We start from the raw sequence: 13,166 nt of genomic DNA, 5'->3' as shown, positions 1-13,166 counted from the left end.
TTGGAAAGGAAAGCTTTTAAAATTCAAATTGTGCATTTTCCACCCAACCATGCTTGCTGGGCTTTTTACACACATGCACACACACATGGCCTCAATCTCAGTGGATATATTTACCCATTTGTGAAAATCAAAATTGAATTGTATTAAAGGTGTTTAAATATAATGTATACTGTTAAAGAAGAAAATTACCACATAGAGAGAATTTTATGCAAATTTATTTCTTGTTTCTCTGGCAATGGCCCAAAATTAGGAAGAGGCAATATTCAGATTTCAGCTTTATACTCCTTATTTCCTCTGGACATTGCCAATGTTTATTTTTATCAAACTGAGAAGACAGTGAAGGGGATGCAATACTCGAGCAGAGTGGGAATTACAGTTTAGGAATTTTAAAGCTATGAATAGAAAAGGATATTATAATCACCCAACCCAGTAAAACAGCAACAGATAAATTTATTTTGTATTTTGTCTTCTGTATGTTAGCAGGATGTTCAATCACACCAAAGAATGTAAAGCATTTAAAATGTTACTTATCATTAAAAAATGCATTTTATTATAATTTAAAGAGAGAATATGGTTTAAAATAATTTATTTCTAATGTCAATAATTCTGAGTAAAATATAATATTAGCTGAGATTTATTTAAATTTATAATACATTTTCCCTGAGGGGAAAATTTTCCTTATCTGTGACATTTCAAAACAAGACAAACGAGATTTGAAAGAAAGCAAAACTCTAGCAATAAATTTAGCCGGTTCAAAGCCCATTGATTTCAAGAAACTCTCATTCGTGAAAATGAGCTAATTTTTTCTAAACACTGTAGCTAGGAAACGTTTAAAGTTCTGACCTGTTTTATAATTTCACTTTTAATTCGAATATTTTTTGTTTCTACAGTATTAAAAAGCTATCTTCCTTGAAACACTGAAAGTAATTGCAAATTCCTTGTAAGTTTACTTGGTAACAGCTTGGACGGTGAGACATATATGAGACTCCCAAGGTAACAACAATGAGTAACTCAAAGGTAATACCCCAGTCAAAGAAAATTAATCTCCCATTGCCAATAGTCTACACGCTTAGCTGTGGTTTTGTTCCTTATCCATCCACTCTGGAAGAATTTACAATAGCAAAGTTATAGAAAATAGACACGATCTAAAACTGACACCACTGGGTTCAGATCCATTTTCATACATTTTCTTTTCTGACAATACCAATTTTCTCCATATAATGAGTTTTTGTGGTAATTTATTGCTTGGCTGTCTCAAGCCTGGAGCTAAAAAGTATTAAAAAAGAAAAAAAAGTGCTATTTAGCATGAAAATATTTGAGAAATACATAGTATAACTAAAAAAGAAATACAGCAAAATAGTGAGATTTTTTGACTATGCAGTCAATGCGAAGATAGGAAGCTCTCACCTGGAGGCTTCTTTGTTATAACACTTTTTAAAATTAATTTGATATATATTTTTTCATTAAAAAAACTTTTATTTAGGGGCGCCTGGGTGGCACAGCGGTTAAGCGTCTGCCTTCGGCTCAGGGCGTGATCCCGGCGTTGTGGGATCGCCCCACATCAGGCTCCTCTGCTATGAGCCTGCTTCTTCCTCTCCCACTCCCCTGCTTGTGTTCCCTCTCTCGCTGGCTGTCTCTATCTCTGTCGAATAAATAAATAAAATCTTTAAAAAAAAAAAACAAAACTTTTATTTAATATGACGATTATGCATACTTTACCTAAAAAGGTGCTTTTTTGGGTCTCTTTTTAGAAACAACATAGTTTATTTTGATTTTAGTTCAATTTATTTTAACTATTAGAATAACAGTTAAAAATTTTTAGGCTGGTCTTTTCTTTATGTTTAAAAAGAATTTATTTCCTTTTTAGGAAATCCTAAGAAATGACATTGGGGAAGTTACTTAACTTCAGTATCCTCATGTGAGAAAAAAGGTTTTATTTATTTATTTTTTTAAAAAAAGATTTTATTTATTTATTCGACAGAGATAGAGACAGCCAGTGAGAGAGGGAACACAAGCAGGGGGGGTGGGAGAGGAAGAAGCAGGCTCATAGCAGAGGAGCCCAATGTTGGGGCTCGATCCCATAACGCCGGGATCACGCCCTGAGCCGAAGGCAGACGCTTAACCGCTGTGCCACCCAGGCACCCTGAGAAAAAAGGTTTTAGACCACTAGCTATTGTTCAAGTTCTATCCAATCTGTGGATGCGCTCTGGAATTTTTCAGATTCTTCCATAGTAACAAAAAAATACTGCCAAAGCCAGCGTTTGCTTATGTATCTAATCTTCCTGTCCTATGTTTTATCTGCTCAAGTAAAAAGGATATTTATTTTCAATGATTATGTTAATCACAGACTATACTGCACAATCTTATATTCCATTAGAAGGGAAGGCCAAATTAATGAACACCTCCTCCAATCGATGTTCATGAAAAATCAAACCCATTAGATTAACAATAACAAGCAACACTTTTTTCAGAGTTTTAAGCCTTTTCATTTCAATCCTGGGTTATCTAAATGGCCCATCAGTCACTAGAGAAGGAAGCCATATCAGAACCTACGAATGAAGATGGGAGAAAGGTTTATCTAATTCAAGGTTTCTCAACTGTGGCACTACTGCCATTTGGGGCCAGATCTCTCTCTACTATGGGTTGCTCCCCTGTGCATGGAAGGGTGTTTAGAAGCATCTCTCTGCTCTGCCCACGAGACGCAGTAGGCACTGCCTCCACCTCCAAGTTGTGACAAGCAAAACTGCCCCCAGACTTTGCCAAGTATCTCCTAAGGGGGATGGGGAGAGGAGGGAAAAGGAGAAGAGGAATCATCTCAGTTCGAGAACTATGGAGTCAGGTACAACCGAGTGATCCTGTATTTTGAGTGGTTTAGATCAGTGACATTCAAGGGTAGGGAGGGGTATCAGAATCAACTGGAGGGCTTTTTCCAACCACGCATGGTTCCAGAGATTTCAGCGTACACCTAACATCCCCTCAATTACTTGTACTTCCATTGCCCCCTGTGATCTCTCTCCAGTGTACGAGAGTAAAACAAAATAAATAAAGCAATTTGTAAAAGGCTAAAATATCCTGGGTTAACCAGATGAAATCCATTTCCCTCATGACAGTCACCTTCAAGCTAATTCTGTGCTCACGAGATTTCCCTCGAGTTGCGTGCACACCTGCCGCCATTTTACTGGCAGCCATGGCGCCAGAATATCGTTCTCTTTCTTCAACGATTTGGGAGAAAATTGATACAGGTTGTGATAGTTGCTGTCCTTTTGACTATCAGGAGGGGACAGGCCAGGCTGTCGCCCAGAGCAATGAGGAACCTCCTCGGTTTCCTTTCTATAAACGCTGTCCACACACTGTCAACGTACAGTCTCATTTTTTTATGAGCAGCAATCCTTTACCTAAGAAATAGCATTCTATATCACGCTGAATGGTCAGGTGTCCTCATTCTGAAAAAGTCAGGCTCTTTGGTAAAGATCAGATGCATAGAAACCTGCTTCTTCCGCCTGCCAAAATGGCTCCATGTCACGGGCCCAAACCCGAGCATGAGGACAACCTCTTGGCTTTACACGTCATACAAGGCTCTCGCACACATGATCTTGAGTGATCCTATTCAACCTTGTGATCGAGGCAGAGCAGGTGTCTTTATCCCCATTGTAACCATGAAGAAACTGGCCCAGAGAGGTTATGAGACTGGTCCTGGCCAGTTACTTATTGGGGGAGCTAGAATTTGCATTTGTTGACTCCAAAGCCAGTGCTTTTTCCCTATCATTTCAGAGAAATGGTGCTCAGCACAGCTACGGCCAGAAAGCCGTAATAGTACCCTATAGATTCCATGCAGCTAGGATCTTGGCAAGGCCTCTCTCTTAAAACAACAACAACAACGACAACAACAACAACAACAACAACACAAATTTACTATGCTGCATTCATGCAGGACTGACACACAGCAGTAAGGCAGTCATCCTTCTTAGCCAGCTACCCAAGATTGACAAAGCCATATATTTTTCTAATGGAAAAATGTCTCCACAGATAAGGAAATAAAGTCACTTAACTCGCCAGGATTCATTAACTAAAGCCAGTGCTGCTGCAGTAGTTAATGTCCCACAAAATTAATCTAACAATACCCAGGAACTCCTTGTTCACAAATCACACACTATATATTTGGAGTGCTTTTGAATGACATCTCTCCCCCTTGTTAGTAAAACTGCCATCCCCTCGCAAAGCTGGTGTGTACAGGTGAAGAGCTAGGCTTTGCTATTGGAAGACACTGGAATGAAAAACTACCAATAACAAAGCACTCCTGCTTATCTTTAGCCAGACTGTAGCGTTGGAAAAGTGACATTTTGGCTTAGAAGGAGGGTCTCTGGAGCTTCGCACGAGTGTCTGAGGGCCTCAGGCTGGCTGTAGTTGAAGGGGCTTGCCTTCCAGCAGACCATTCCAGAGGACTGAACTTTAAATCTGTGATCCAACAGGCCGCCTCTCTGAATGTCAACATCAGGAAATAAGCATTATATTTACATCTTGTGACAGCATGACCAAGAAAAGGTAATACTAACCTCATCTATCGCTTTCTTATAGCTCTGAGATAGGAGGACCCCAATCCAGAAGAATCCACAGGAGTGGGAAAAGCCAGAAGAAAGGCAGCAGGTTAGACGCAAAACGGGAATTGTTAGTACACAACTGATAAATGCAGAAGAGCAGAGAGAACCTCAGTCCTGAATGGGGCAAATCCCCTTTAGGATTGTTCTCACTCTGCCTCCTCACTTTAATACGTACAAACCAGAGTAAACCAAAAAGTCCTCACATTCATTTCATTGAAAAGATTCTCCGAAATTTTAAATAAAGTAAGTGGATAGTAAGTCATCCCAAATTAACTTCCAACTTTCAAATGTCAGCCTCTGTGCTCTTATTTCTTTTGCTAAAGCTATTTGGGGTCTGTCCTGTCTCGGCAAGGAAGCTAGATTTCAAGTTGTCAGGCCCCTTGTCAAACCATGGTTAGCACATTTTGGTTCAGAAAAATATAGTCCTGAAAGCATGAAGAACAGCAAAAATTACATTAATTCATATGGCAAATAATCCGGGGAGAGGGCGGAGCAGACAACAGAAACCCACGGGAAGTACCCGCATCTCCTTAACTGTAGTTCCACATCTTTTTGCCAAGGCTGCTGGGTAGAAATTACGTAATGACAGGAGTTCTTTCTCCCCCTTTTTAATTCTCGAAAGTAGCGCTAATGATCAGCAAAATGCCTAAAGGCAGATAAGCAGTCCAAGATCTGTTCACTTCTTTCCTAATCAGGTATGACTTCCTTCTGGATGCTTCTAGCATCCATTCTTCTTCCTAAGTAAGTTTTATTTCATAGTCATGAGTGTATCCCCGACTACTTTACCCCGGAGCCTCTCTGGTAACTTAAGAGAGTTCAAGAGCACTCACAGCTGGTCGACTAGGTCGGGTAACGTCCCTGGATTCTTCTGGCTTCACCTTGGAAGGCTCGTGGGGGAGCACAGGAGATCCTTCCGACTTACTGTTGGCTACACAGAAAAACAGGGGCCAAGAAAAAATAATGACCGTCACAAAGTGTTGACTCAAGTCCCGCAGTTCTGTGAGTCACCTGTGAGGATTACTCAGGGATATGTCATTCACTTAGGCAAATCCTCAAACACACCTGTGAAAAGACTGTTAATGCTCAGGCAAATGCATTTAGGCTTGTGACCTGCAAGTCACCATTAATAAGAAAAACTAGCAAGCACCACTACCACCACCATTTACTGAGTGCTAAATGTGCGTCCCACTCAATGCTAAATGCCATCTATGTCAACTGTCTCATTGGGTTCTTGCTCCAACCCAATGTGTGGCTCTCTTTCCCCATTTTATAGTTCAATACAGACTTCGAGAGATGGCATACTAGCCTAAGGTCATGCAGAAATTATGGGCAGAGCTGGGATTCTGTCTGGCTTATCCAAGTCCTATTCTTGGTTATTACACCAAACTAGCCTCTGTGTTAACATTCTTCTTTTACCACTTACCCATCAGGATAGGTTATTTTGATGGCACAGAAACCTATTTTATTGATGGAATGGCTCTTAAATGGGAGGCGGAGGTTGTCCGGGTTCTTTAAGGAAGAAGGAATGAGGTGGGGACAAGAAGGAGAGTATCGGTGACAGAGGAAGAGCCCCAGGACAGAGGTATGGAGCAGGGATGGGGGAGGGCTCCCCAACAGCTCCAGAGTGAAGAGCATCTCTCTGATTTACTTATAGGTAAAGAAAATCAATCTGGTATAGGAGAGATTCTTTTGTTTTAAAGCGGTCTTTCCTGGGAAGAAACACACTAGGGATACAACAGCGTTCTTAACCCAGAGGACCTAGGGGCCAAAGGACAGAAGGTAAGAATTAAACCCAAACCAGATCAAAGAATTAAAATGATATGCATAACTCCACTTTTTTTTCTTGCTGTAAGGATATCAAGTTGCTTATGAATAGAAAAAAGATAAGCCAATGGCAGTTTTCTAAATTAAGTAAATTTATATTTGGCTTCAAGCAACAAAAGTACACGTGGCTATGGCTGGGCCATATGAAGAATGCATATGGCAGCAGCCACACCCCAGTCCAGAGACATGAGCATCGCATGCCGGGTTTCAACCTTTTCAAAACGGACATACAGCGATTTTACTTATTTAAAACCTTAAAAAGATACTAGGTGGCCAACTCTGGTTGTGTCTAATGAAGAAGCTAAGAAAAAAACAGAGGACTGGTGTTTTTTTCTCAGGCAGAGTAATTTGTTAATATTTGTCAAATTGTGTTTTAAAAAGTTTTAGTCCTTATTACTTGGAAGTAAAATTATCTTCCATAGGAATTTGCTCAGAAAGAGGGCAAGAAACAGTGTGTTGTCATGTGTCATTAGCTGGACATGATACTGTTTTTCACAAGCTTCTTCATTAATGAGAACTGCATGGTGATGAAAGACTTGAATAAATGGTCAGAAAGGCTCATATTTTATTCCTCTTTAGTAGGAATAACCCAAAGAGTCAAATATACTTTTTAAGTCCAAGAGTTTACTTCTTCTTTAAAGTGCATATGTATTCCACATTAGTCTTTACCGAATTCCGCTTTGAGAGATCCTTAGTATTATGAACGATATTCAGAATACCACAAAGGGACGACTGGTGTAACGGGAAAGGAGGATACTTGGGGGTAGATGAAACTCAAAACAGGCAACAAATGGAAATGGCAATTTAGGGGACTCACAAGTGATTATCTTTTCAAAAAAGACATATGATCTATGATCTTCTTGGAAAACAATGTCATGTGCAATGAGAAAAGATTTAGTCCAAACTCTGATGTCACACGTGAAACTGAGGATGGTGGTTCTCTCATCAGAGGACTGAGGCCACCGGCAGTTTGAGGACTCTAGCACTGCACAGTGGTGGCCACGCCAGGGGCGGGGGTCACAGAAATCTGGAACTAAGCTGAGTCCATGCCCACAGCTCTCCGCCCCAGGCAGTGTCATCAGGGAAAGGCAGGGGAAAACTTACCGCGAACTCTGGTCCGTTCACTGGACCCCGCTTGCGATCCAGGCTGAGACCCTCCTTGGGAGCTGGGCTGGGAGCTAGGGGTGCTGGAGCTGGAGGAACTGCCACTGCTGGTCCTCTGCAAGGGGCTCTCCAAGACGGGCTCAGTTCTCCGCAGGTCAGGGTTGCTGAAGGGAAGGCAGAGCACAGTGACTACCCCCTCCAGACCTTGCCATTCCCAACACAAGCATAGTCCCGTTCTGCCCCCGGTACCAAGGAGCAACCAGAGCCCTTGTGTCACCCGGCTCGGAAAGAGTCAACGGGAATGACAGTCATGTTGTTCTCTGTGGAGCTCCCAGCCTGATACTGCTGATGGGATGACCTCTTAACTCAGTTCCTGGGTCATCACACTAAAGTATTAGCTCTGAAATGGTGCTCTTCAAAGGAGGCTTTCTTTTAAACCCTTATTCCCCTGTTCATTGTAAAAAAACCCAAAAAACAAAAAACAAAAACTTTGAAAAATATTAAAAGAAAAAAAAAGAAAGCAGCATATGCAATCTCTGACCCAAGAGAAATCCAACTATGTTTTACTATTTGGCATAGTCTCTTCTAGACTTTTTTCTTTGGTATATATGGAAGCACGCTGCATGCTCAGTTTTGCAGCTTGCTTTTTCCCCTTCACACTGCACTGAGAGCAGGTATTTATGCTTACAAAACAATAATGGCTGCGTAATCGTCAGTACATGGATGAATCAGTTTAACTGTTCCTCTACGGGTGGATATTAAGGTACTTCCAATACATTGGCCTGACACATTACACTGAAATAGGTGTCTCTGTAGGCATACAAATACCCAGTCGTATCTCTTTCCTGGACCTGGAATTCTTGGGTGGAAGGACATGAACCGGGATGTGTGTGTTGCATATGTTTGTATGTGAGTGTGTAATGGTGTTACCAGTTTTCGCTGAAGTGTATGAAATGGTCCATGTCATGGAATTCTTAACCATGCTTTATTATGAGCAGTTTGCTAATTTGTAAAAAAAAAAAAAAAAATTTTTTTTGTTTTAATGCTGTTTTAAAACATTACAATTGAGGGAGAATAATTTTTATTCACATTTATTTACCATTTATAATTCTTCTTCTGTGAATTGCTTAATCAAGTTCTTCGCTTATGTAGTTAGTGGTATATTTGCATTTTTAAATTTCTTTCAGGAAGTCTTTATATACTTTGGCTCTTATCCAAGGGAAGTGTCTTTTAAAAGAATTACTATTAAGTGCTAATTCAAGAGCAAATGTTAGTGGTCCCCACTTGCAGTAAGACCTTACTGTATTATTCACTTTCATAACTTAACTAGCCCCAAAGAGTGGTATTTATTTGCTCCCTCAGTTGGTCATACCGAGCACTGGGTCAGGCATTTGAGATACAGATATGAGCACGACACAGCCCTTGTCATCCGCCAGCGTAGCCAGGCACGCGCAGCTAACCTCATTCACGCTCTGCCCACCAGGAGCCCGGGGCAGCACATAAGCATGGAACAGGACCACCCAGGCCACTTCCCGTGCTCGTGGAAACTGTACCAGGACAGTGGTGGGAAACAACTGCTGAGGTTTTTATGATTTTGTTATAAAAAGAAGCAGCCTCCTCCAAGTTTCCAGAAAGCTCTTCCTTTTTAATTTATAACTCATTGGCCTTTTCATTTTTCCTTCACACTTGCACAATGCTGGGCCTAAACGGGTAATTCAATTAGACCTGAAACTCGGAGCTCAAATCTTCTGCAAGCCACCTGCCCCAGGGACCCCTCTGTGTTACTGATGCCTTCGGTTCTCCAAACAGAGCCGCACATCTTTGCTAATAGTCACCATCGTGTGATCGGAGACTGTGATTTTAAGGCAGGAAGTCATGTGAAAATGTAATTTTATGCTTTCATCTGGCTCTGCTCATTTCGAGAATGTCAAGTGCACTCTGAACTGTGTTGGGTCTCCCTTGTTTCACGTATAAAAATGAAAATAATATGGCTTCTTCCCTTGAGACATTAGCATTCTAGTGTACCAAAAATCTGCCCACAGAATGGCACCATTATAGCAGCAACGAGACCAAAATTTTCGTTTTGATAACACAAGAACCTTGCTTTTTGGTGAGGTAGCTGCCAAAAACATTGATCGAGTTATAAACATTTTTAAATATTGGGTTATTGGAAGACATGGCTGGTGGCCCTGGAAAACATGTGTAAAAATAAATATGTCCTCATAACTTATTAATTCAGATTGTATAAATGTAAAATCCATGACTATATTTATCTTTTCAGTTTTTACGGTGAAGGAGCTGCTGAGTCAACCCAGCACTACAACTAACTGCAGAGTGATTAGCAAGCTTAAGGAAAAGGTTTAAAATTCTCAATATTTTCACAGAACTCCTTTGTGTGGTAATTAGTTTTGTGAAAACTGCTAGCATTTAACCGGTTTAAACAGATTTGGATCCCTACTGGAAACCGCCCCGATTTGGAGAAGACCTAACACGATAACATGATACCCGTGCAATAGCCTACTTTTCGACTTCTCTCTAAAGAAACAATCTTATCTCCTTTGAGTTCCAAATAATAAATTATTTCCCATGGTCCCTCTTTTATTAAACAGTGGTGGTCAGGAATTCGTTCTATATAATTAATGAAGTCCAAAAACATTTTTTTCTAAAAACCCTATCGCTAACCAACTGTACTGCAGATTGAAGGTGAGGGGCTTCGGCTTCTTGGTAGCTGCTTTCACTTTGTAGAATGGTAATGTAGTGTTCCTTGTATCCACAGAAACAGCCATGAAGAGAGGGGTGGCTGTGAGCTCTAAATTTTTTCCTGCAGCGGCTGTGGTATGTGAGCGGAATCCAGCCATTTGCTTGAACACGGCATCCCTTTGATCATTTAACCCACACCTTTCTATGAAGCACCTACTTTGGGAGCCTCATTGGACCAGTAGGAGGGATGGAGGCGAGCACAGGTCACAGGTGCAAGGTGCAAGAGAATTCTAGAGATGGGACACGTGCAGTGGAGATCACAGTGGATAAGGCAAATCTCTGTATGTTGTGTGGGAAAGAACCTGTAAGTATTGTTGGTGTTTGGGCAACAAGGAACGTGGCCCAGAGTGGTCGAGGTGGTGTCAAGATGGAGACAGAACTTGACTGGGTCTTGGAGGGCGGAGCAGGAAGTCTGGGGGAAGCACCTGAGCAAGGACACAGGGGCCGGGGTTTTCCTGGGGCTCGCCGTGTAGGGAGGACATCACCCCAGTGGAGGAGTAGGGAGGAGTACCACGCGTGTGCTGGGTTACCTGGAAGAGCGGCTCATCAGAAGGGATGGATGGCTTAGACAGCAGTGCCTGTAAGGCCCGGCGGAGCACACAGACGGCCCCGGGCAGGGTTACATAGGACCAGCCAGGAGAGAGCCAGGCTGACCAGGTGGGAGGCTGCCACCACCCTGATGATAAGGCCGGGGCCAGGGCTGTCTAGGAGGGGCACGGGGATTGGCAGAAACAGCTGCGACGTGCACATGTCTCCCATGGGACTCGGAGCCTTGTTCGGTGTGAAGTTAATTGGATCCTACGGGGATTAAATCCCTGACCTGGGCCTCATTAGCACGGGTCCTCCTTGCTGGAGCTCACCAGCATGGGCGCTGATCTTCGCAGGCTGCTGGTTTTGCTGCTGGAGACTGAAAGAACTATTTCGTTTCTGTACAACCACACATAGAAATCGGGAAAACTTTAAAATGCTTTTGTTACCTTATTTTTTTTTTTTGAAAATATAAGTATTTTGAGAAAATGTCATACCGTTCATATTTTTCTTTTCCTTATTATGTGGTAATATGGTCTGGCCTTGGGGCCAAAGGGTCTGAGATAAATGCTTTTAGAGGGAATTTCAGAAGAATTCTATGAAATAACAGATTTCCTTTGGTCACATATTAACTGCAACTACTCAGATCCAAATGTGTAAAAACTTGAAAACATTCATATATATTTCTTTAAAATGCTAACTTTTAGTTAATATATTTGCCATCCCACAGACAATGCTGTTGGGTCTATAAAACACACAGTAAAGTGAAAATGTGGCAATTATTCCATTTACTCGAGTCATATAAAGAGTCAAAACAGAAAATTAGGATTACAAAATGATTTCTTGGCCCAAATACTTGGGCCAAGTCTATAATTAACTGGCTGACTGCCAAAATTCACTTTACTTTGTTCTTTGATGACACAGCCAATGAGAACAAATGAGCCATAGGAAGATAGGTCTGGGACGGGACAGAGAATTATTTTTTGAAATTAAGCATTTAGTCATTGGGTTTTAACTGGGTGTTTCTGGCTTAATTTAAATCTTTTCATATTCTGAATATACTTGTTCGATCAAATTTTAATTTGCTTTAAAGGAACACATGAGGGGCGCCTGGGTGGCACAGCGGTTAAGCGTCTGCCTTTGGCTCAGGGCGTGATCCTGGCGTTATGGGATCGCCCCACATCAGGCTCTTGCTCTTCCGCTATGAGCCTGCTTCTTCCTCTCCCACTCCCCCTGACTGTGTTCCCTCTCTCACTGGCTGTCTCTATCTCTGTGGAATAAATAAATAAATTCTTTAAAAAAAAAAATATTAAAAAAAAATAAAGGAACACATGAATCAAAGTTAAATATTAAAGTATCCGGAATTTTTTTAAATATTTAAAAAAAACGAACAAATTAAATCTTGATTTAGACTCAAATGATCACCTTGACAACATAAGGCAGCTGGGAGCCCAGACACCAGGTAAGAACCACACACCGATGTGCACGTGCATGAGACGGAAGGGACAAACAGGTGCAGGGGGTCATGGGGACTGTCAAATGCACGTAATGACATGAGTACCAGCTTGAGTAGGAAAGCTTTGGGGACATAAATAGGTCCCACGGGACAATAACTTTTTTTTTTTAAGATTTTATTTATTTATTTGACAGAGATAGAGACAGCCAGCAAGAGAGGGAACACAAGCAGGGGGAGTGGGAGAGGAAGAAGCAGGCTCATAGCAGAGGAGCCTGATGTGGGGCTCGATCCCATAACGCCCTGAGCCGATGGCAGATGCTTAACTGCTGTGCCACCCAGGCGCCCCGGGACAATAACTTTTAAAAGGTAGTCAGTATCACAAGATGAGAATCGATAACTACAGGATTAAGAGGGGCTACTAACATGGTCACCAAATCCATGGTGGGAAAGGTGGAGGCAGCATGGTGCCTTGTCAGTCGATAAATCAGGAGTCCCCTTTCCCTTGGGAACATGAGGCAGCAACGCCAGCTGCACTCAGGGCTGAACAGGTAAGCAGGGCATGGTACTTCAGAGTGTGGACTTTGGTGCAATGCTAGTAGCTTCATATGGTGGCTCTGTCCCTTAGTAATCTTGTCACCTTGGGCAATTTACTTACCTCCTGTTCATCTCAGTTTCCCTTCTATAAAAGGGAGGTGATGACAGCCACTACCTCACAGAGTTGTTATGTGGTTTACACTAGTTAGCATTTGAGATGTGCATCGAACACTGCCTCACAAATACAGATGTTCCAGAAGTGTTAACTAACTAACCAACTAACAAATCGCCCCAAACCAAGCAGAAGGCAGGCATGCACGGGGATCACTCAGTAACACTATTTTGACCAACTAATGCCAGCA

General features: G+C 41.8%; 1 protein-coding gene across 10 annotated transcripts in view; it reads right to left on the bottom strand.

Annotated features, from left to right (window-relative positions):
* TNIK (TRAF2 and NCK interacting kinase) overlaps nt 1–13,166 on the bottom strand; it is a 375,612-nt gene that overhangs the window by 37,063 nt on the left and 325,383 nt on the right. For 6 of the 10 annotated variants that reach the window (XM_034662856.1, XM_034662873.1, XM_019801364.2 and 3 more), the window contains 3 exons: nt 7,527–7,690; nt 5,429–5,526; nt 4,554–4,577 (listed from right to left, as the gene is read on the bottom strand). In XM_034662856.1, the coding sequence (XP_034518747.1) occupies nt 4,554–4,577; nt 5,429–5,526; nt 7,527–7,690 (286 nt within the window). The remainder of the gene's footprint in view (nt 1–4,553; nt 4,578–5,428; nt 5,527–7,526; nt 7,691–13,166) is intronic. The other 4 variants (XM_019801369.2, XM_019801365.2, XM_019801367.2 and 1 more) reach the window with 1 other exon arrangement.

This window comes from Ailuropoda melanoleuca, chromosome 1, assembly GCF_002007445.2.
Source record: "Ailuropoda melanoleuca isolate Jingjing chromosome 1, ASM200744v2, whole genome shotgun sequence".
NCBI lineage: Eukaryota > Metazoa > Chordata > Mammalia > Carnivora > Ursidae > Ailuropoda > Ailuropoda melanoleuca.
The sequence above is the reverse complement of the archived record's forward strand: the minus strand, read 5'-3'. Positions and strand labels throughout refer to the sequence as shown.